The sequence below is a fragment of the Echinops telfairi genome, unplaced genomic scaffold, assembly GCF_000313985.2.
Source record: "Echinops telfairi isolate 266 unplaced genomic scaffold, ASM31398v2 ScPeMD7_23;HRSCAF=83, whole genome shotgun sequence".
In the NCBI taxonomy this organism is placed as follows: domain Eukaryota; kingdom Metazoa; phylum Chordata; class Mammalia; order Afrosoricida; family Tenrecidae; genus Echinops; species Echinops telfairi.
Window position 1 is genome coordinate 89476434 of NW_022103920.1, and position 25173 is coordinate 89501606.

The 25173-nt window shown below is 41.6% G+C and overlaps 1 protein-coding gene across 5 annotated transcripts in view; it reads right to left on the bottom strand.

Annotated features, from left to right (window-relative positions):
• PDE1C (phosphodiesterase 1C) overlaps positions 1-25173 on the bottom strand; it is a 329943-nt gene that overhangs the window by 92595 nt on the left and 212175 nt on the right. For all 5 annotated transcript variants that reach the window (XR_006679955.1, XM_004702764.3, XM_045288741.1 and 2 more), the window contains exons 6-11: positions 24428-24544; positions 18984-19124; positions 7913-8013; positions 6024-6152; positions 4128-4229; positions 3453-3573 (exon numbers count right to left, since the gene is read on the bottom strand). Coding sequence is in view for 4 of the 5 variants with exons in the window: in XM_004702764.3 (XP_004702821.1) it covers positions 3453-3573; positions 4128-4229; positions 6024-6152; positions 7913-8013; positions 18984-19124; positions 24428-24544 (711 nt within the window). In the remaining variant the exon portion in view is untranslated. The remainder of the gene's footprint in view (positions 1-3452; positions 3574-4127; positions 4230-6023; positions 6153-7912; positions 8014-18983; positions 19125-24427; positions 24545-25173) is intronic.

The following is a 25173-nucleotide window of genomic DNA, read 5'->3' on the forward strand; positions in this document are numbered from 1 at the left end:
TCACATTGATTAATATTAAACAGGCACGAATGAAAAGAAATGAACTGAGCATCCAGCTCAGGGAGCTAACAAGAGAGCACAGGAACCTCAGGCGGAAGAAGGAGCTGATGACAGTGGAAACACAAGTGACAGTCCGAGGACCCAAGGACCCACCGCCTGGTTCACAATTTAAACAGGGAAAAGAACTAGCCAAATAAGCAGCGAACATCACCGAGAGGACAGGCAGAGAAGATAGATGCACGGAATAAGAACAACAACACACAAAAAAGAATGGTCAGACGCTGGAAAAACAGAACATTGCAGCCAAACAAAGAACATGAACCGGAAGCTCCTGAAATACAATACAGTCACCAGAGAGGCAAATGTATACATCTCTGAGTCAACATTTCCCTCAGAAGCACCCGGAGGTGGTGGTTTGGATTTGATAAGATGCTAGTTTATAAAATCAGCGACTCGTGGGGGGTCTGGCTCACCAGCACCAAGGCTATGCCCTGATCTCGGAAGGTATGCCAAGTCTCCAAGTGTAATTTCTGAAAAGACGCGATCGTTCCATTGAGATGTCTCATTTAAACCACGCCACTTAACATCTACAGCGAAGTGCTGAGGCAACATTTCTCTTCACATAGGTCCATGGCATCTGGCTTAAGATATTAAGTCAATAAAAACAATTTACTGAGCCATAATTACTAAAACATAGTTCCAGTCCAGTGAGCTAACATTCAGTTCCCAAGAGGCACGAAATTCAATATGGCTATTTTCCCATTGCCTCGAGCACATTGCACATTCAGTGAGACAACATAGCCATGCAAACAAGGTTGCCTTTCTGGGAGAAACACTCATCTATTTAAGTAATTTCTCACATTCACTCCTTCATAATTAAAAAAGAAGAAAAGGAACCACTTCAATATCTCAATCTTACAGAATTAGCTATGAGCTGACATTTGGTCCCAGAATGAACACCCATAGCTACCCTGTTTCCCCGAAAATAAGATAGTCTCTTATATTAATTTTTGCTTCCAAAGATGTGCTAGGTCTTATTTTCAGGGGATGTCTTATTTTTCCATGAAGAAGAATACGGTACACATGTATTGTTTATTGTTTTATTAAAAGAGATCTCACACTTCCTGTCTGCTCCGGCTGTGCCACAGCCAACAGTGAGTGAACTGCGTGGCGGTGCCCATCGCTACGGTCCAGAGTCCAGAGTTATGGTAGCTTCGAGGGCCTTATTTCTGGGGAGGTCTTATTTTCAGGGGGATGCCTTATATTTCAGCGAGAGGCAAAACTGGAAGTAGGTCTTATTTTGGGGATGTCTTACTTTCGGGGAAACAGGGTATAGAGGGTGTTGTTACCAAAGCAATATCAGAGGAAGTCTATAACAAGGGGGCCGGGATGTGTAGGAAATCCCCTCACTACTGTTAGAAAATCACTTTTGGAGAAGTAACTTGAAACAAGCCCTTGATAAAGGATGGCTTTGCAGCCACCCTTGTTTATACAAACAGCCAAGCTTGTACATCTCTAGTGGCCTGGATGTCATTTAGTTCCCTCTGAGAACGACTGGGTGGCACCAAGTGACAACAAGGAGAAAGGTCCAAATGCTGATCAGGGAGCCTGCTGGTATGTTCATAGGAAGCTAAAGGTACGTGTGTGCATGCATGCGTTAGCATGTGCCCATAGATGAAGTGAAGGAGACATAGGGCATTTAGTGATGGGAGGGCCTTAACAACACGTTTGGGCCAACTTACTCTCAAACTCCTCCCCACCTCAAAGAAACAAAACAAAACAAAAAGGTAAGAACACAAGACTCAAAGAGGGATTTGTAGTGCGAGGCCACAGATTACTTGGGTATAAAATACAACAAAGGCATTCTATGGAGACGGGCTGGTATTGTGGATGACACATTGGCCTACTAAGCACAAGGTCAGCAGTTCAAACCTATCAGTTGCTCCATGAGAGAAAGATGAGACTTTCTGATCTCATTAAGATTTACAGTCTTTAAAACTGGCAGTTCAACTCTGTCTATAGCAGCGGTTTTCAACTTATGGGTTGCGACCCCATTGGGGGTCAAGTGACCCTTTCACAGGGGTCACCAATTTATAACAGTAGCAAAATTACAGTGATGAAGTAGCAACGAAAAAAATTTTATGATTGCGGGTCACCACACATGAGGAACTGTATGAAAGGGTCGCAGCATTAGGAAGGTTGAGAACCACTGGTCTACAGGGTCACAATGAGTCAGAATTGACTCAGTAACAGTGCATTTGAGAAGGGTCTCCTGGTACTTAATGTGCTCTGAACTCTAGTTCCATTTCATTCTTTGATATCATACAGAGCTTCAGGTGGGGAGGGGGGAAACACAGATGTCCAACAATTTCTCCATTCAAACCAGAATCACAAAGTGATTTACTCCCTAAAAATCTGTGTAGCCAGTGAACAAAAGTAGCTAGCCAGTTTACAAAGTGAAGTTGAAATTGGTGTTAGTGAGGAGGGTTTTAAAGGTCACCAAATACATACTGTGAACTCCCCCAATGTATATGTCATTTTACCTTCAACCTCAGGGCCTTGTGTTCCAAAGTAAATATTTCAATAGCAGTTCTTGTCGAGAGAAGGTGGGTACATGTGCCTGACAATGGGGAGATGCCAGGCTTGGTGCTACACCTGTCTTGCCCTTTCTATGTCTCTAGTTCTATGCATCTTTTCATTTTAAAGTTGTGAATACTCATTGGGAGGCACCCTGGTAGCTTTGTGGAATAAGCATTGGGCAGCTAATACAAGAGCGGCAGTCTAAACTCATCAGCCACTCCATGGGAGAAAGAGGAGGCTGTACACTCCTGTAAAGATTTATAGTTTCAGAATCTCTAGGGAACTATGATGGAATTGGTTCAAGAGCAGTAAGTGCGATTTTTTGGTTTATACTCACTGTATACCACGGCTATTCTTGTAGGAAACACAGTTTGAGACTGTATAAAGTGTGAAGATAATTGGAACAACAGTTTCTAGAGAAGTCCTAATCTCCACACTGCCACAGATGGCTTTGGAGATTTACAACGTGGGTTTATCTGTTGGAAAGAAATGATCCAACCGATGATACCTGAGACATGAGTGGCAGTTCAACACCTTAATCCCAAAGGTGGATTCAAAGTGATCATCAGAATGTGTGTCTGTGTGTGAGTGATTCTCAAAGGACATTTTGACAAAAAATACTGCCACAGGGAAATGTCTTTTCTTCAACTAAAAGCTGCAGGTAGTAAAAGCTGTAATGATCTGATAATCAGAAATTAGGTAAAATGGAAACATGACAGGACTTGACTACATTATATGCAAAAGAAGCCGTAGCAGCCTCCTCTCCCCACAGAGTAGTGTAATCTCAATTGTGCTGCTCTCGTCGGTTGCGGAAGCATCCAATTCAGAAATGGTCCAGCGGTGATTCACTGGGTAGTCGCGCAGCACGTTACCTGTCTGAAGAACTCCTCCAGAAGTGACATGGTCCAGCGATGATGGAGGTCCCAGGCTTTAGCTGGGTGACTAATATCTGCTGTGTGAAGCATCAGCGATAAAGCTTTCGGCTTCTCAATTCTGTAAACCCAGAGGAATGAGCACATGTTGATTAAACTCTTCAGAATCTCAACAGGAGCTGATAGAAATCTACTACTTTTAAAATCATTTCTCACTGGTCCACCTCAAATCCCACTCCAGCTCAATTGTTGCAAGGACACTGTTGTACCCTATGGCTGGTAGGGTCCTCACCTCGATATGAACATATTATATTGAACAAATCTGATTCAAAACCATTTCTGAAATGACTGCACCAACGGAAGGGACAGGGAGAATCCAGGAGGCCCTAAGACTTCTTTTCCTTTGTTCCCTTTGCCGTCATTGGAATTCCGATAAGTTGAATTCCAAATAGGAAATATTTTAAATTCTAATTGAAATAATTAAGCTCGAAAGGAAATAATTAAATTCTATCCAGCAAGCTGTTAACCGGTTCCAGTGAAAGCCTTCCTAATTGTGGCCTGTACAATTCTCCAGCTTTCTCCTCCGAGCACGACCCCTTTCGGGCCACTCAACAAAGTCATGGCCACGGCCCAGCTCTGCACGCCTGTGGACACACTGCGCGCAGGTCCACTCACGCCTCTGGCTGCTGCAGAGCCGTCTTCATGGCCTTGATCTGCTGGAAGTGACAGGACATGTCCGTGGCCATCACCATCTCGATCACCAAGGTCCGAAACTCCCTGTCAGGGACACCCCCGGGAAAAAAGACGAACGTGAAAACAACAACAAAAACAAGTAAACACGAGTTCCTTACTTATCAGTTCTAATACAAGCAGTCGATGATTTCTGACACTTCCTATCTATTCTGAGCCTTTTAGTGAGCTTTTCATGAGAAATAAAATGAACGTTAGTAATTTAGAAGAAGACCACTTATTAGAAATGCTACGTAGAGAATACAGGTCTGGTTTGGAAAATTAACTCAACAGAAAACATTCTAATGAGCATGAAAAGTACAAAGCATGGCTTTCTCAACTGATTCAGTTTTAAGGGATAATGATTTTGAAAATGTTCTTCAGAGGAAGATGGATAATTCATATCATTCTTTTGGTATATTCTTTTTTTAAAGAAATCAACTTTATTGACTAATTTACATTTCAAAAACCTTTTTCCTGTTGTATAATTCCTGAGTTTCAACAGTTGCATAAACTTGAAAACAGTTCAATACCCTTGAAAACACCACCCCACATTCAGAACATTCCACAAGCCTCCACCACTACCAGCCAGTGTATCCATTCACCTACAATTCTGTTATTCTTTCCCCTTGAGTGGGGTCAGACAATGTACCCATTCACCTACAATTCTGTTATTCATTCCCCTTGAGTGGGGTCAGACAATGTATCCATTCACCTACAATTCTGTTATTCATTCCCCTTGAGTGGGGTCAGACAATGTATCCATTCACCTACAATTCTGTTATTCATTCCCCTTGAGTGGGGTCAGACAGTCATCATTGCTTTCCATTCCCCCTTCCCTCCTCCCCACCCCCTCTTCCAGTACCCTCAGGGAATCATTACTCCCATTACTATTTCTAAAGGTTTTATCTATCTTGGATTTCATGTATTGAATGATCTTAATTATACAAATGAACATATACAGGTCTAACAAGATCAATAGTTAAAACTAGGACCATAATAGTAAGGGGATGGAATATTAAAGAACTAGTGGATAGTTATGTGTTTCATCAGTACATTCTGTAATTCTTTATGGGAGTAGAAAGTCTTATCTTTCTCCTACAAAGTGAGTGGTGGGTTTGAAATGCTGACCTTGTGGTAAGCAGCCCAACTGGTAATCACTCCACCACCAGGCAGGAGTCAAAATCTTTTTTTTCCCACTTGAGTATACAGTAGTCTCAATATCATTTGTTGAAAATATTTTTCTTTCTTTGATAAAGTGCTTAACTATCTTAATAATAATTTATCATAGGAATAATTTTTGAACTCTCAATTCTGTTCCATGAATCCATAAGCTTATTCTTTCAACAATAACCCACCTTCTTGATTACTTGATAGTGTTGTAAAATCAACATTCTAACCTTGTTCTTTTAAAAAATAGTTTTGTTTGTATTTCTACATAAATTTTCAAGTACCTTGGCAAGTTGAGCCTAATTGTTCTGGGATTGTGTTGAATCTATAGCTAAACTTGAGAACACTTTATAATTTAATAATACTGCATCTTCCACTACATGAAGCAGTATCTCTCAATTCACTTAGATTCTCTTTATATCTATGGTTTTGATGACCAGCTGTTGCACATGTATTTTATAACTACTCCCTAATATTTTATATATTTTTATAGTATAAAAAGAATTATTACTTCATTTCATTTTCTGATAGTTTACTATTTTGTGTTTGTTATATTAGCATTGCATCATGTGATCATGATTAGTTCTAATAGCTGATAATTGATCCTTAGGAGCATCTATCCTTCTCGGTTCCTTTCCTGGCCTCTAGCTCTCTCATTTGTGTCATCCTTACCTCCAATCATCCTTTGAGAGATTGACCAAAATATTCATTTCCTCATCCTCTTGCAGAAGACGGTAGGCTGCACTTAAATGGTGATTTTCTAAGACAGACCTGTCATTGTACAGAATGGCTGGATCGGATCTGCACAGAAAGCCAAGCAAAATGTTTAGGAGCCTCAACACTGGGCCTATTCCAAGGGACTGTCATAAGCTGGGATGGCCTATCTCTCTTTCTCTGTATGGAAATTATCTTTGTCCTATTCTGTTCTATCTACCCAAAATGGAATACTAAAACTAACATTTCTGGGCACAATTATCAAAACATCCATGCAGGGTATTTTAATATCAATAGATGGGTGTGACATGTGATCCCCAATCTGAGAACATTCTGAAACTGTTCTATAGATAGATTTCTATTACCTGAATCATTAGCCCACCTGATTTTTATTAAAAAAAATCATATAACACCAAATTCCCTGGTATGTGTTAGAATGTCTTTAGCTACTGATTTTCCATTTTATTCAATTGATCTATTTGCTTTTGTGTTTGTTTGTTTGTTTTGAACTTCTCCAAACACATGCCATCTGGTGGGTATAGTTTGTGAGATGCCTCTTGTAGGAGTAGCTTGATCTTAAAATTTTCCCTTGAAAAACCGGATGTGGAAAACGGACAGTTTAGAACATGAGAATCATATGACAACCGTGAGTCCCTTTCTCAAAGACTATTGTGCAAATAAATGTCACTAATCACAGGGCAGGATACGATTTTAGTGTTTTAAATTTAAGTTAACTGACATTAAATTCAAGTTCCACTCTCCCTGCAGTGTTCTCTCTTGGCCTTTCCCTCTATCTGCACCCCCTAACCCTGCTGTCAGAGTCTCTCCAGTTCCACAGCACGGTCCTCACTCACTCTCACTGCCATCGAGTTGATGCCAGCTCACAACGAGCCTGTAGCAGAGGGTAGCACTGTCCCAATGAGTTTCTACGAATATAACACTTCGCGGGACTAGAAATCCCCTTGCAGTTAGCAGCCCCACGCAAAAGCACTATGCCACATCACAGTCTTTGGAGAAGGTAAATTCGAAAGTTAGGAGGGAGTAAGTAAGATTTCATGCTAAGGAAAAATGACCACGGACAGGTACTGTTCACCTGGAATTCTATACTGAGAATACTAAATATAAACCCACAGCTGGCAAGAAAAATATACAAACTCACTGTGTATGTGTGTGTTGTGTGTGTGTGTGTGTGTGTGTGTGTGTGTGTGTGTTTTAATGGATTAGGAGATTTAGTCTGGGACCCTTGAATCCTGAAAAAGCTTTTCATTTACTTTGCAGTTCACTTGGGAGGTTGCACAAGTGGCCTGTGGTGTCAGTGGCCTGCATGCGACAACCTAGCTCTCCAAACCTTATGGCAAGGACGAGCAAGCAGGAAACCCAGGAGAATGAGGAAAGCATCTCACCACCGCCCCAGAGACCAGAGAGTCAGAGCGCTTCATTACTGTCGGCGTCCACAGGAAGGCTCGAGTTCCGGCTTGTCTTCACTGATCTAAGTTACATGGCACCTGGGCCGGTATGTAAACTCCCCATATTCTCTAGAAACAGGTGGACTATGCAGACCACGTCAATCAGCAAACAAGCAAATGGATGCTGATTGAAGAGGAAAGGGTACCCAAGCTTGATTTTCATAAAACCTGAGAATTAGGATCAAATGTCTTTCATAAACCAGAAGCCTTGATGGAAGCCTCTCAGGTTGATGTCATGTTTATAAATTCTTTGTTTTTTTAGCTCCCCAGGTAATCAAAATAGGACAGCTATGCAGAAGAAAGGTGACGAATACCTTTTGACATCTAAATCTCTACCCCTCCCCACTCTTGTCTCTTCTCCAAACACAGCAGCCTCCTCACCGGGTCTGAATGTGGAAATTGTTGGTGGTGCCAGTGTGCTCATAGTCATGGATGGCAGCCGAGAAGATGATGGCAAAGATCTCCAGCTCCGTCAGCCAGTTCTGAAAGGGAGAGGACAGAGCAGTCAGATCATATCTCTTTCTCAGGCGGAGGCTCGGACAGCACCCCCACAGCGCTGCCTTTCCACCCCGCAGCTGGCAAGCGATTGCCAACGACCAGCTTTCTGACAGACAGCAATAACGCCTTTTTCCGTAACGAGGCTGGGGGAGATGCCATTGGAAGCGGCATGCCCAGCAAGGTGGAAAGAGAGAACAGGTAGTTCTTTTTTCCAGGAAAAAGATCGTGAATGGGTCCCCTTTATAAATTCCTAGGCAAAGGAGGAAAAAAGAAAAGATTTAAAATTTCAGTGCAATGGGAAGAATCAAGAGTAACCAAAAATTGAGTGTCTGGTTATGGAATAGCTACTAGATAGCCTATGCTACAGGAATATTTACTAGACCAGCAGTGCTCAACCTGTGGGTCGCGACCCCTTTGGGGGGCTCAAATGACCCTTTCACAGGGGTTGCCTGCTTCATAACAGCAGCAAAATGACAGTGATGAAGCAGCAATGAAAATAATGTTCTGGTTGGGGGGTCACCACCACATGAGGAACTGTATGAAAGGGTCGCGGCATGAGGAAGATGAGAGCCACTGGACTAGACTGTGGACAGAGGCAAAGAGAGAAATGCCAGAGCCTTTCACCCTGTGCCTGCTGATGTCCCCCCACACTACCAAATTTGCTGCAAATCAGTCTTCCTCAAAGAGCATTCCCTGGACAACAGGATTAACAATCATCTGGGAACTTGGTAGAAATGGAACCGTTTTCTGTTGCATTTATTATCATTATGATGAACACATACATGATTTCACCTTCCCAGAATGAGAAGCACGATTTACGTCTTACAATCTCATGAACACCGTTGTGGAGAGGAGTCAACAATGTGACATTGTGGAAGAGGTGGCTCTAATTTTCCTTTTCCTCTTGCCTCATTCCCTCCCCCCTTTTCTTTCTTTGTCTCTTTCTAAAACCTTTCTCAAAATAACCTCAATGGAACATTTGTAATTCTAATATTTCAGTGTTCTGTACAAAACCTAAATGGAGCACTTGTACGCTAATACTGGTGGGGTTTTTGTTGCTGCTGTTGTTTTTAACTTTCTGTGGTGAGTTGGGTGAAAGTTGAGAGCAAATTGGTTGCTGGTTCTCTCGGGACAATTCACACACATTTTCATCTCTGACACTGCTGGCAGTGCCCACAGTGTGATCACACTCCTCCCACTCAGTCCCTGCTTACCATTTCCACGAGTCCTCCTTCCTTATCCCTTCCCACCTCCTGGGATTTATCTCTGGACAAATGTTCTCTTGATCTCTTATCACTGATTTTCTAAAGAATGTATGATTCTCTAGGAAGTTTCACCTTTATATAGGCCTATCATTTGGCTCATTAAAATTGAGACCAGTTTCAGCCCTGAAGGCTGCCTACAGGCCTTAATCTTGGGGATTCCACCAGTCTCTGTCAGACACGGATTCCTGGTCGCTCTCATTATTTTGAGTTTTAGTCCATATTTTTCTCCTACTCTTTCCAGAACTTCCTAGAGTAACCCTTTGCTGATTGGTCAGCAGTGATAGCCAGGCATTTTCTAGTTCCTGTGGTCACAGAGGCCTGAGCCTGGGGCCCATTCGTCCTTTGGACTGATTGTTTCCATGCAACTTGGATTTTTGTCCATCTTTTTGGCTCCGGACTGGGCGAGATCAGTAGCTGCCCCATAGAAGGCTGCTCATAGGCTTTTAAGAATCTGATCACTATTCACCAAAATTGGATGTAGAGCCTTGTCCTTGTAGACTATGTTATAATTGACCTTGATGTCACTTGAGACTGCAGTCCTGAGCACCTAGACACAATGACTCATTCCCGCTAAGAGTCTCATTATGACTAAGAAGCTTTCATAACTTTGTCACTTGCATGGTCTACTATATTCATAGGTATATTTGCAACACATATGCAATTGAACTATCGAATTGTATGCTGTGTAAATCATGTACCAATGGAACTAAAAATAAAAAAGGAACATCACTTATGAACATTAAAAAAAAAATTAACGTCCCCAAAAATATAAGTGTAAAAATATCGTCTGTCAAACCTATATAAATATCTGTGGGTGTAGACTAATTTTCTTCCCAAACCTGTACAACATGCATGTCTATCTATAAGTCCAATCATAGGTTATTGTTATTACTATTATTTTAAGATTAGATATGCAATAGTATTTACTTACATTTGTTTCCATCAACTCTTAACCCTCTCTCTGATTTTTGTAATTGTATATCATTTTTCAATCCACCCAAGTTACCATGTGCCTACCCATTAGTTAGTGATTTTTATTATTATTTTAGGTTTTACCTTTAGGGATTTCATTCATCTTGAGTTCGTGTCTGTAATGGTGAGAGATGTGGACTCTGCTTCTTTTTTCTGCATGTGAATATACCATTTCGCCAGCACCATTTGTTAAAGAGACTAGTTTTTCCCAAGTTAATAGGTTTCGATCTTTAGTCAAAGACTAGGTGTTCATAGGTTGCTGGATTTATCTCTGAGTTCTCAATGTTGCTCCTTTGGCCTATGTGTCTGTCATTGTACTAATATCACACTGTCTGGCTACCATGGCTTTATAGTAGGATAGGATTTGAGATCAGGATGTGTGAGGGCTACTCATTAGTCAGCCTTTCCTAGTGCATTGCTTGTTGACAATCTCTTAGATAAACAAAGTACCATTATCCTATCCCACCCATTTCTCCCTGACTCTCTCTCCTCTCTCCTGCCATTGATTTTTTTCCTATAACTTCATGCAAAGATAATTTAACTATTTAAATTAATAATATGAATAGGAGACAGAACCGGATACACAAATCTGAGTCACTCATGATCAACTCAGCCAACAAAAATTACTTAAATATATCATCGTTCCCACAGTTTCATAGATAGCTGCAACTACTATGTATGTTTATTTTGCTGTGTAGCTGTGCATATGTACAAGAGGTGGACACAGGCTGGAGGTATATAACCACAGGAAGCCAGAGGAAAGTGACACAAGCAATTCCCCTTTGCTAGAAGGGGCGTTAACTCCAATCCATTGCCATTGAGTTGATTCTGCTTCAGAGCACCTCATACCCATCAGCCAATCCAAAGAAGAGAGAAGAGGCTGTCTGCTCCTGCAGAGATCTACAAAGCTTGGTCTGTTTCTCCAGAGACTGTTTCCTCTTGACAACAGGTCGAAAACACTGCATGCGATGAAATCTTACCATCCTCTCTTCTAAGGAGCGTTCTGACCGTGCTCCCTTTAAGACAGAATGCCATCATTCAAACGCGCCAGTTCTTCTCCGGTCCTCTTTATCCTTTGTGCAGCTTTCAGATGTGCGTGAGGCAATGGAAAATACCCTGGTTTAGGTCAAGCGCACCTTTGTCCCCAAAGTGACATCCTTGCTCTTTAACATTTTAAAGAAGTCTTGTGCAGCAGATTTGCCCAATGCAACATGTCACTTGATTTCTTGACTGCTGCTTCTATGAGCATTGCTGTGGATCCAAGTAAAATGAAACCCTTGATAATTTCAACCTTTTCTCCCTTTATCATGATGTTGTCTCCTGGACTGGTTGTGAGGATTTGGATTTTCTTGTGGAGTGTACTTCACACTGAAGGCTGCAGTCTTTGACCTTCATCAGTAAGAGCTCCAAGTCTACTTGACTTTTAGCAAGCAAGGTTGTCTCTTCTGCAAATTGCATGCTCTCTTAATACTTCTAATGTTTCCCTGAGTGGTACAAACTATTAATGTGCTAGCAGGTTAGAGATTTGAAGGTTAGAATGTATTCAGAAGAAAGGCCTGACGATCTCCGACGATCTCTGCTGAAAAAGCACAGCTAGTGAAAACCCCGGGGAGCACAGTACCCTCTGGTGCACGCTGGGATACCTTGAGCCAGAGCTGATGCAACAACACCTTGAATTTTGTTAGTTTTTAAATTATTGACTTAATAAACAGGATGCTATATGTTGTGAAAACAATAAGACCCAGGAATTCTCCCTCTGAAAGAAAAAAAAAGATGAAAAATTTATGTCATTGTGCAGGGCAGAGTGGGGGGAAGCAATGATAGTTGAGAAGTATAGCTTTGGCGTTTGAAATCTTTTGACCTAAGTCAAAAGCAGAGTGGAGCTGGTCTGATTTACATCTATTCATTCAACAACTCTTCAATCTAATTCTCTTCAAGGACTTTCTCTTAGGAAACAGCAATAAATAAATAGATAAGTCTGAAAGGCTTCAAGCATCCTCTAAGCACTTTAGTTAAGCAATAATGAGTAATATAAACAGAGTACAATGAGTAATAGTGTTGATGTTGAAACCCAGGCACCACTTTATCAATGGAATGTTTGGATTCCTTATGTGCCTTACAGTTTATAAAACTAAAATGATTTAAAGCACCTTTCCCTTCTTGGTTTGTAAGGAGAGGTTAGAGTAACAATATGTTCTCCATTCATCAGACTGCTTCTCACTGTTTTTGTAAGCTTTGCAATGGAAGACATTTGTTTTGAACTCCATTTCTAAGGAAGAGTGGGTGGGAAGCAGTTTCTATATTTAAGAATTATTCTGAATGTGGCCTGAACTGATAATGAAAATTCAGTGGTAAATGGCAAACAAGCTGATTTAAGCACAGCATGCAGTGCATCGTGATGACTAGATGCTATGGTGTTACGTTTATGTTAATGACAACTTGCATTAGCATAAATGCTTGACCGTTTTCTTGAGGACTGGAGCAAAGTATGACTCATCTTCACATCTGTATAGTTTAGTGGTAACAGTATAGAGGAAGTATTAACTAAATCTATGCTTGAAGTTATTGTTAGGTATCCTCAAGCCAGTCCCTAACCTTGACTCAGAGGGACTATCTGTTCAGCAGAAGGAAACACTGCCCAGTTCTGTGTTATTTTCAGAGTTGTTGCTCTGTTTGAGCCACTGTTGCAGGCACTGTGTCAATCCATCTTATCAAGCGCCTTCCTCTTGTTCAGGACCGCTCTACTTTGCCAAGCACGAGTTCTCTTTACAGCACGTGCACAGTACAAGAGACAAAGTCACATCATCCTCACTTCTAAGGAGCTTTTGGCTATACCTCTTCCAAGGCAGTTTTGCTCCTTATGCGAGCAGCTAATGGTCTATTTAATATTGATCACCAGCACAATAATTCAAAGGCATCAGTTCTTCTTAGAGCTTTCTTATCCATTGACCAGCTTTCACATGTATATAAGGTGCTCAAAGTTACCCAGGTTTGGGTCAGCGCTGCCTTATTCTTCAAAGAGACAGCTTTGCTTTTTAGCACTTTGAAGAGATCTTTGGCAGCAGATTTGCCAATGGACTATGTTTTGATTTTCTGACTCCTCTTTCCATGGGCAATGATCGTGGACCCAAGTAAACTGAACTTTTGGTCAACTTCAATTATTTTCCTTATTGGCCCAGTTGTGAAGGGGTTTTCTTTTTTTTTTTAATGTTGAGGTGCAATATACTCTGAAGGCAGCAGTCATTGATTTTCATTAGTAAGTGCTTCAAGTCCTCTTTTGATTTCAGTAAGAGAGGTTGTGTCATTTGCCTATCAAAGGTTGTTCATGATCTTCTTCCAGGCTTCTCTAGAGTCCAGTTTCTCAGAGTATCACTCAGCACACACAGATTGCATAAGTGTGGCAAAAGAATACAACCTTGACACATGCCTTTCCTGATTATAAAACATAGAGAAGCCCCTTGTTATGATCTATGAACAGGTTCTGCATGACCACAATGAAATGTTCTGCAATTCCTGTTCTTCACGATGTGATCCCTAATGTGATCCCTAATGTGACCCCTAATGTGCTATGATCCACACAATCAAATGATTTTGAATCCACAAAGATGTCAGCACCTTTCTGGTATTCCCTGATTTCAGTCAACACCTGTCGGAAATCAGTAATAATCATTACATGTCTGATTCTGAATCTGGCTTGAATTTCTGACAACTCTCTGTCACTGTGCTGCTACAACCATTTTTATACTATCTTCAGCAAAATTTTACTTCTCTGTGATAAAAATGACATTTTCCCAGATAATTTTCACATTTTATTAGATCACCTTTCTTTGAATGAGCAGAGATTGCCATGTCTCTTGATAGCATTTTAAAAAATCAATTTCAGTGTGAAAATTTGCAAACATCTTCAATTTCTACCTCTCTGGGTTTGGTGGTGGGTACATAAATTTGAATTATAGCCATATTAATTAGTCTTCCTTGTGAAGATATATTAGTCTGTCACTGTTAGTGCTGTATTTCAAGACAGATCTTGAAATGGGTTTTTTTTTAAGGTGACTGTGATGCCATTTTTTTTAAATCATGCCAGGGTAGTAGAGTATATGATTGTCTGATTCAAAATGGCCACTAGCACTCTATTTCAGCTCACTACTGCCTAGGACATTGACAAATTTATGCATTCCATTTCATTTATGAAAACCTCCAATGTTCCACTTGGTATGTTCTATGTTCTAATTATTAATGGATGTTTGCCACTGTTTCTTCTCATTTGAGTCTTGCCACATCAGCAATGATGGTCCTAAAAGTGTTGCTCGATCCACGTCAAAGTAGATTGACTCTCCTTTGAGAAATCAGCTCTTCCTCAGCTGTATTTTTAGCACCTACAAGCCTGAGGAGCTCATCTTCGGGTACTATATCAGACAGTGTTCCATTACAGACCATGAGGTTATAAGTGACTACATTTTCACTTTCTTTCAGGTAGTCATGCTTTGTTGGCACACCTGTGGTGGACAGGTTTCAGTAGAGCTACTACAATAAGGCAGACTAGGAAGAAGGAGGAGGATGTCCAATTCTGAAATACGCTGAGTAGATGAGCACCCGGTGAATTTTTGCATTCATTTTGACCTTCACCATAATCATTTGAAACAGTCATGAGAAGTCTGAGGTGTAAAACATAAGAGGTCAAAGGTGGTGTAGCAGCATAGTTTAAAATTTAAATGCACTGCTTTAGAAGTTGACCATTCATCTTGGCTCTGATGCTTTAAGTCTGCTGTTATTTGCAGTGTAGTCACTCCCTAAATCATGGAAATCCCACGCATCGCAGAATGAAATGTGGCCTGCTCGTGTCCCAACTCCATGGTCAATTTCAAACTGGACCTTTGCTCATAAGTTTTTCATTGACTGGGTTTTGAGAAATACTCAGTGATCTCCAGGTCTGTCGTCCTAGTCTAGACTAGTCTAGACATGCTGCTGAAACCTGTTCAGCAAATGGCAGCCTCCAATGACAGACGAGTGATGATTGCATATGAAGTACATTGACTTGCATTCAAATCCAGGGTTCCCGCACTGGAGGTGAGAAGTGTACCATTGAACCACCTGTGCCCAACCACTCTACTTTCAGTGTAGCTTGAGAGTTTCTTCTCCAAAATAAATATAGCACTCTGTTTAGTGGCATACAAGGGTAGTTGCTCATGAAAACCAACGTACCCCCTTTCTTTACTAACAATACCCCTGACTTTATTTGGGACAACATGTGGGGGAGGTCAGATGCGCAGGCATTCCCCCCTGAAGGCAATCAGTTGCCAGACTGCTGTCTCATCCCTCCACAGGGGTGGGCCTGCTCCCTGCCTCTGGGGACAATGGACAGGCTCCTGTAGGAGGGGTTTGCACCCTACTGATAATGTTCCTATGGAGACCCAGAGACCACCCCCTAGACCACCCTCTCATTGCTGTGTAACCTATAGTGCAGCCCCTTCCTGTGACGTATGTCTTTACCTGTAATTAGTGGGCTGGATTGCCCCCAAAAGGTATATAGGTGTGAGTCAGCAAGACTTCTCTCTCTGACTCTGAGCTCCTTGCTGCTCACTCCCTGGTCATTCCCCTCTCCCTTGTTCCTTTCCCCTCCTTCCCTTCCCCCTCTCTCCACGTGGACCAAGCTGGGCTGAGGTGAGCAATGTTGCTATGTATCATGCCTGACTGTATTATTGTATTATCTCTCATGCTCTCAATGACTTTAATATAATACTTATATATCTCAACCGTACAATTGTGCACTACTGAATCCTCCGAGTAGTAATAAGTAGTATCAGCGGGTGGGGGCTGGTCCCCCCACTCCTCAGCATTATTTTTAAATTTAATACTACAACAACAGGGTGCCCATTGTTTCCTACATATCACCGTGAAGTGTCAATCATTTCGGGCTAATGAAAAACACATCTATCATTGGGCCCTGGAACTTGCAGAACAGGTTTCATCAAATGTGTACTTAGTGTCTTTAGACGTGTTTTTCTTTTAATTGAAGCACCTTCATATCTGGTCAGGTGGTAGCTAGTTACTCCCTCAACCAATGGTGACTGGAGAAAAGAGTGATCGTTCAAAGCAGATGCCTCCACTTCCACTAAAGAAAAATAACCCCCCAAAAGGCTTTTGTTACTTTGTAGGCACTGAGACTTTGGGATTTGGGGGTCCTTCAGTAAAACCTAGCCCATCCTGACCTCCTGACAGATACATTCCAACTGAAAGGAAACTCAGCAGGGCGAGCATTCTCTGACTAAATATGAAGGGGCTTCAAAAAGCTCATGAAAAAATTACATTATCTGTATTTCTACAAACTTTTTGAAGCTCCCTTTTTACATATCCTCTACAGAAGCTCAAAAAAATTAAGAGAAAACATGTCTAAAAATATTAACATAACAAAGTATTCTAATCATTGTTACTCATATTTAATAATAATAACAACCATTTACTGAATTTTTATTACATGCTAGATACTAAGAACACATTTTGACAAAGAATTCAAAAAATCTTTTAGCAAACTATTAAATTCTCAATAAGAATCTGGATAAGAATCATTTAAAAAAGGAAAAACAAAAATGAGTAATGGGCATGATGAAAAATGCTTAATATTAGTAGCATTAACAAGAAAAAAATTTAAGTATACACATGAAACTCTTATGGGAAAACACTTAAGTGCAAGAAAATGAATCAGAAGTATTATTTATATTAATCAAACAAATGGATATGAACTATTAAGCAATAAGATGATATAATAATCAATTGCTCAAATATTTGGTAATAATAAATTTATATGAAACTAGTGACAGGATTATAATATATGATTGATTTTTAAAAATTAAAGGAGAAAATTAAGTGTATATGGGCACATATGATTTGGATGTGTGTGTGTGTGTATATATATATATATATATATATATATAACAAATATGTAGAGATATATTCATCTAATCTTCCACAAAAAAATAATCTTAAATAATATTTTTAACAGTCTTCCATCAAGGAAGAATTGAAAAATGCTGTGAGGTTTAGGGGAAAATCAAAGCTTTAATAACAAGAATTCCTAATTGCTGAGCGTCCTTTGTTAAGCAAGCAGGGTATTTAATTTCTTCCTAATAATCATAGCACTTCTACAAGGTGTAATATTTTCCAGCATTTTAGAAATTAGGAAACTCTGCCTTAGAGATTTAAGCAATTTGTCATAGGTCACAAAATTTAATAAGCAATTATGGCAGGATTTATTTCCAACTATATCTAGCTCCAAAGCCCACACTCTTCCCACTGTATTCCATTTTTAATTCAGTGAGATATTAGAATGTCTTTCAACGTGATCTAGCACAGAAGATAACAAGTGTGTACAGGGTATATGGGCTTATAGGCAGCACAATACAAATGTCAATCTTGACGTTATTTTTGAAGGAGACTTCAAAGTAAAAAGTCACAGAGACCTGTTTACTTTGTTTTGTCACAAAGAGCTTTATTTCAAAAAAATTATTTAGACATAGCAAAGAAGCCAAATATATAAATAAACCAACGTGAAGAGGTTAGAGAATAGATTCAAAACATATCCATGTTGAACCATAACACCCATGTTGAACCATAACACCCAACACAAACTTCAAAAGGTTAGAAGTTCAATCCTATTGATCATTAGGTTTTTGGAAACTGCACCTAAGTGCCACAAAGAAATGGTGTGCTCCTTCAAGTCGAGTCTAACTCATAGAGACCTCACGGGGCAGAGGCGAACAGCCCCATATGTTTCCCCAGGCTATGTATGGTCTTTGTGGAAAAAGAGTCACATCTTTCTCCCACAGAGTAGCTGGTGGGTTTGAACTGCCAATTGGAGCGCCTTAAAAATAACCACAATCCCTTTGAAAGAGACCGGATGGTTTAAAAGCAAAAGCAAACTTTCATGTAACATGGTTGCCAAGCATACGCAATGCAGTTTCAACATGTGCGAACCTCACTGTAAGTGATTACAGTGAGAGGTTAACAATGCCACACATCGTCTAGAAACATAATTAGCTTTAGGCTAGTCAGTCATAAGTGGAAGGATACAAGCCACTCTCAATATCTATTTCTTCAGGTCTAGGCTTCAGAAATGTTCAAGGGCAGTAGGGAACTCTAAGAAGGAGCTCTGGTGGCACTGTCGGGTAAGCATTGAACTGCTAACCTCAAGGTGAGTGGTTCAAACCCACTAGTCACTCATCAGGAGAAAGATGAGGCTCTCTGCTCCTTTAAAAATTGACGACCTTGGAAACCTCTATAGAGTCTTTATCAGTTGGCATAGATTCCATGGCATGAGTTTTTGAAAACAGGAGCTTCAAAGAAGCCCTGAAGGCAAAGTCGATCATGCATTGGACTGCTAGTCTCACGGCCTGGGGTTCAAACCCACCAGTCCCTCTGAGGTAGGAAGATGAGGCCAGCTGTTCCCTTACAGACTTATAGTCTCAACAACCCTAAGAAGAGGTTTGACTCTGTCCTAAAGGGTCACTATCAGTCATAAATGACTCAGTGGTAGTGGGTGATGATGGTGGCAATAGATTTTCTAAGATTTTCTATGACTAGGTTGGATGGATTTTAGAGAACAAGAAGTCCACAAAACTAGCTCCTCCATGTGGGCTCCATTCATTGGAAGAGGTACAGCTTCTACTAAAAACAGATGGACATATCTCCTGGGTAAACCAAGCATTCTTCTCTGTACTCACCGCCACTCCTGTCTTATAGAGGAGGTAATGGACCGTCTGTGTAACGTCGGCAGCATGCATCAGATTGTGGTACGGGTTTTTATGCTTGCTGTATCCCACTTCCAGGGCTTCCACAAAAGAGACAAGTGCAGAAATGGGAATCTGAAAGAGAGCGGCAAGGTTAATTAACTAGTACTTAAATTACGTTAGGTGAAGAGGCACCCTCGTTTCCCCCTTCTGGAATCACAACATACCAAAATGTGAAATTAAAAATTTCATGGCTGATAAAAATTATTGCAGAAATGATCAGATACTTTGGAAAACTAACAGGAATACCCTGGTTTAGCAATAGTTTTCCTTGACAACTGTCCTTTGTATCTCAGTTTGGAATGCCAGGGGAATGCCCCTCATTCGCCTCTTAAGACATTTTATTTTATTCACATATAAAGCAATGATTTGTGATGCACATGGAGGACAGTAAGCTATTGGTGAGTGTGCTCATTGTCTGTTATTTCTCTGATCTCATCGAACCCTTAAATTATCCCCCCTTCTCTCCTTAACTCCAAGGAAGATGAGCTGCTGCAGGAGAAAACAAGCAGTGTTTGCTGGAACGGTATTTTGAGGAACTTCGAAATAGTACTTTTTATGGAATCAGTCACTTTTTTGTTACATAATATAAGTGGAATGAGACCTTCCAGACTGTAAGTAATTAATAAGTTAACAAACAATAAGCATATTAATACATCCTGCTCCTTATATAACCTTATACTAGTAAGAGCTAATTTATTTTCCATATGTCTGATGTTTACAAGCACTCCTGTTAGAAGGGACTGTCTTCAGGGGACCAGTACTTCCTTTAGTACTGATGGCAGCTTATGATTCACAGTCACATTGTAACTGAAGATCTCTGAGTCCTCTTGCTTTTCTACATAGAAATGACACAGTATGCATTTATTAATCGACCAAGCAATAAAAGACTTGAGTCTTTATTTGGAGTTACCATTAAATCAGAAATATACTTCCTATCAAAATAATTGGTTTTCAGCCTCAACTATATATGCATATACACACAAGTATATATATATATTCATATTATCTATGTGTATATAGTATATATAGATCTTGTGTATATTTGTGTAGGTATGTATATATACAGGACCCTTAGTGGCCTAATAGGTTATACATTGGTTTTCTAATTATGACATCAGTAATTGAAACCACTAGTCCCTCTTGGGACAAAGATGGGGCTTTCTACTCTGCCAAAAAGTTAAAAAGGCTAGGAAACCCACAAGGGCAGTTATACCCTGGCCTATTGGGTCACTGTAGGTCAGAATCAACTTGATGGCAATGAAAGAGCGTGGGATGTATATATCCACATTACACACACACACACAACTTCCTTTATTCATGTAGCTGAACATTTGAACAACTGCAAAATGTCTGTCATTTTCCAAGTTCATGCTTTAGATGAACATATCCAGCGTGGCTGGGGGAAGGGGAAGGTGTGTATTCCGGGGACGACCAACCACATTGTTGCTGTGATCAGGTGCCATCCAGGTGGCTCCGACCCACAGTGACCCTGTGCACAACAGTGCCCCCAACAGAGCCCATCGTTGCAGCTGCGGCGTCAATTCTCTCACGGAGCGTCTTCCTCTGTCTCACAGCCCCTCCACTTTACCAAGCATGGCGTCCTCCTCAGGAACTAGTCCCTCCTGACAACGTGGCCAAAGTCTGGAAGACAAAGTCCTGCCACCCTTGCCGCTAAGGAGCACTCTGACCATATTTCTTCCAAGAAAAATTTGTTTGTCCTTTTACCAGTTTTCTGGCACTTTCAACATTCTTCTCGGCACCACAATTCAAATGCATTGATTCTTTTTCGGTCTTCCTTATTCAATGTCCAATTTTCACATGAAGAGGAAGGAATTGAAAATACCACGGCTTGGGTAATTTTCCCCTCAGTCTTCAAAGTAACATCCTGGCGTTTCAATACTCTAGTGAAGTCTTGTGCAGCAGATGTACCTAACGCATCACGTCTTTGCTCTCCTGACCACTGCTTCCATGAGCATTGGTGGTGGATCCAAGCAAGATGAAATCCTTGACAACTTCAACCTTTTCTCCATTTATCGTGATGTTACCTATTGGGCTAGTTGTGAAAATCTTGGTCTTCTTAACATTGAGTTAAGACAAGGCAATCTATACTGAAGGCTGCAATCCTTGCTCTTTAATCACCAAGTACCTAAAGTCCTCTTCACTTTCAGAAAGCAAGGTTGTGTCATCTGCATATTGCAGGTTGCGAAGATAGTAAGACTTCCTCCGATCCTGGTGCCACATTCTTCCTCATATAAACCAGATTCTCTGATGAGTTGTTCGGCATACAGGTGGAATAAATATGATGACAGCACACAACCTTGACACACACCTTTCCTGATTTTAAACCACGTAGCATTCCCCTCTTCTGTTTGCCCAACTGCCACTTGATACATCTACAAGTTTTAAATGAGCACAATAAAGTGTTCTGGAATTCCCATTCTTCTCCAGGTAATCCATCATTATTATAGTCCACACAGTCAAAGGCCATGGTATAGGTAATAAAACTTAAGTAAACATCTTTCTCTGCTTTGAGCCAAGATCCATCTGACATCAGGAATGATAACTCTCGTTCGTGTTCTTTTGAATCAGGCCTGAACCTCTGGCCGTTCCTGTCAATGTACCACCACAACTGTTGTTGGATGATTTTCAGCAAAATGCTGCTTGTGTGCGATATCAATGGTAATTTTCTATAGTTTGAGCATCCTGTTGAGTCACCTTTCTTTGGAATGGGTACAAATACAGATCTCTTCCAGGCAATTGACCCAGTAGCTGTTTTCTAAATTTTCCTGGCATAGACAAGTGAGTGCTGCCAGGGTTTCATCAGCTTGTGGAAGTATTTCAATTGGTATCCCATCAACTCCTGGAGCCCTTTCTCGCTAACGCTCTCAGTGCAGCTTGAGCTTCCTTCAGCACCACTGGTTCTTGCTCATGTGCCGCCTCCTGAAATGGAGGGATGTCAATGAGTTCTTTTTGGTACAGCTGTTTCTCGTTACCTTGAGTTGTGCCCAATCAGCAAATGAAGATCTCCAAGGCTCCACTTCCACAGATTTCACTCAACTCACTTTACCATGGCTGACTCCACCCCGAGAAATCAGCCCCCCCTCAGTCACATTCCCAGTGCCCTCCGACCAGAGGGACCCTCCTCAGGCACTGTTTGTGACAGAGTTCTGCTTCCATTCGCTAGACTTTCAGTATCTGACAACAGTTCCAGGTTATGTAAAAGGTCTTCAGAGTCTTTCCTCCAAAGTGGAGCGCCGAGTCCTTCCTCGTTGCTCTTCATCTGGAAGCGCCACTCCAACCGGTTCGCTTTGGGTGACCCTGCTGGCATTTGAAACACCAGTGACCCAGCTCCCAGCATCACAGATCATGCAACCCACCACAGCACGACAAACTGGCAGACAAGTCGTGTACCAATCACATGAGCGAGCGAGAGGAAGGAAATTGCTATGGCAACGTGTCATGAGATTCCATCCCAGGTTTCCCTAGTCTTCCATAGTTCAACTGGTGGATTTTAAACATTATTGCATTTCTGAAGTCAGATATGAAGGCACTTTCCTTTCCAAAACAAAGATCCAATGAGACTGGGTTCCTTGGGTTATTCTCCAGACAGCTATGAAACTAGCGAAACACCAGGGGTGGTAGTTTAGCCTGTCAATCACATCACAACTTGTCCTATTTGGAGGCGCTAAGAGATAAATAGCTCACTGGAAGCGAGATACACACTCACTCCCTGTAAGACATTCCTGTTGAGAAGACATGTAGCTATGTTAGATCCCTGGAGCTGAAGGAGTCACGTGGAGACCCTTGCCAGCACTGAGATGCTTCCACTGCCACTGGATCCACAAGACTTTCCACCCACTGGTCTGTGATCTCCCTGCATTTGGCATCTTTGCAGGTGTTGAGTAAGTCTGAAGAGGAACTTATAGACTGGCATTGGATATATGGGTTAATATCGAACTTATGGACTTGATCTGGATTGGGCTGGGATGTTTTCTCAATATTCAATTGCAATATTCAATAAAGCTCTTTCTTATCCACCTCTGAGTCTCCCTGGATTTGTTTCTCTCGTCTATCTGGACTAACACACCAGGGAAAGATGGATGTGTATTCATAAAAGCTTTGGTCTAAGAGAGGGTCTCCACTCTCCAATGTATTCTCAGGAAATTTTTAGAGCAAAATAAAATAAGGACCACTGACATAAAAGGAGTCCCTGTGTGGTACAAATGGTTAATGTATTCAGGTGCTGACCCAAAGGTTAGGAATGTAAATTCACTCAGCATCCTTGAAAGAGAGCCCTGGCAATCAAGGCTGGAAAACTGGCCATTAAAAATGCAAGGGCTTCAAGAGAGAGGAAATGCTTTGAAACTGATTGTGGTGGCAATTGTACAATACTGCTTGATGTGATTGAACTATGGAGTGTTGTAATATCTGTAAGACCTCCCAATAAAATGATTAAATTTTAAAAACTCCGATGGCACCCAGTTCTACTCTGATACACATGGGGTACTACTGAGCCTGAAGTGACACAGCGGCAATTGGTTGGTTGGCCGTAACATGCGTATGTTTATGTCAGAAATGCGCTAATACTCAGTCCTTCGGAAAGTGATAAAGAGCCTAGGTGTCCAGAGAAATCAATGTGTTAGACAGAAAATGACCTGATTTTCCACAGGATCATCCATCTGCTGAGAGAAGCCCGCATGGTTGACAAGATGTTGACAAATGCTGGCAGATGAATACACAGGCTCTCTGGAGAACCTGGTCTGACCTCAAGAATCTGCGACATTCATAAGCAGAGGGGACTAGGCAATGGGAGAGTCATGCTTTTTTTTTAAGTTGAATTAATTTGAAGTATGAATGGCTGGGAAATACCAATGACCTGTCACAGAAGCTACATGAGCATAGCTGTCTAAATGATCCAAGTCGTTTGGGAAGGGGAAATGTCCGTAGACAGCAGAAGCACACTCCGTCTCCATTACTGTCTCCCTGATGGCAGGGGTCGACAGGAGACAACATCACACTGAAATGAAATCTGCAGGCCGAGCCTGAAGGGAGTCAGCTCTTTCAGACTTCAAAGGGAACTGCCAGAAAAACTGTGCTTTACACGGCCTTCTCAGCCTCCTTGCTGCCAATCAGACCCACAGGCAAGTGGGCATGAAGAGCTCCCCCCACTGAGAAGCTCCCCCCAGCAGTTGTCCCAGGTCATCCAACACAGTGTCCTGTCCAGAGTGAAAGGCAACTAACGATCTCTTGGTCGTGGCCCATGCATCACATAAGGAGGGGAAAATGTGTGCCATGAATTGTTGTGGTTTGTTTGAAATGTGCTCTTCAATAGTGACTGAGAAGAAGAAAGGAAGCCTGGATCCCCGGCCACTCACCTTGAAACGGCTGATCAGATCGTAGCGCGTGAGCAATTCGTAGAAAATGAATTTCAGTGCGTGGTCCCCACTGGCCTCGTTGAGGGAAAAGACATCAAAGGACCACTTGTCCACATCCTGCAGGAGAAGTCACGGAGAAAGAATGCCAGTCATCAGTCACTGGGAGAGCTGCTAGTCTTCCCACAGCAGGGGTGGCCATGCGGTCCTCGGTCAGGATTTCACGAGCCGAGAGCAAGGCCAAGACCGTACAGCCCACCCATTCTCGAGCCTTGCCCACACTGGCAATCTCACACAGCACTTCCTGTTCAATTATGAGCTGGTGTTCGGACTGACGCACAACACGATGGCAGTACCACTTATTCAGTATCTGTTGTACGCCAGGCATGGTGATGAGTGATAAATATGTCATTTTTTTAAAGATAACCCTAAGTGGTAGGTATTACGACTCACATTTTTAAAATGAAAACCTGAAGAGAGAGAGAGAGAGAAAAAAGCAAAGACAAATCAAAAAGCAAACAGCTCTGTTGCTTTAGAGTGGGTTCTGACCCATGGGGCCCAGTGTGACAGAGCAGAGCACTGGGTACCTGACTGTCACCTTTACGGAGGCCAATGGCTGGGCCTTTCTTCCTCCCTGCCCAGAGGTGGGCTCCAACCACAGCCAATGAAAGCGACATGTTGCCTGATGTCCCAAAGGCCAACCAAGCAGGGACACAGCTGAGAGCCCCAAAGTGAACGGGAGTCTAAGA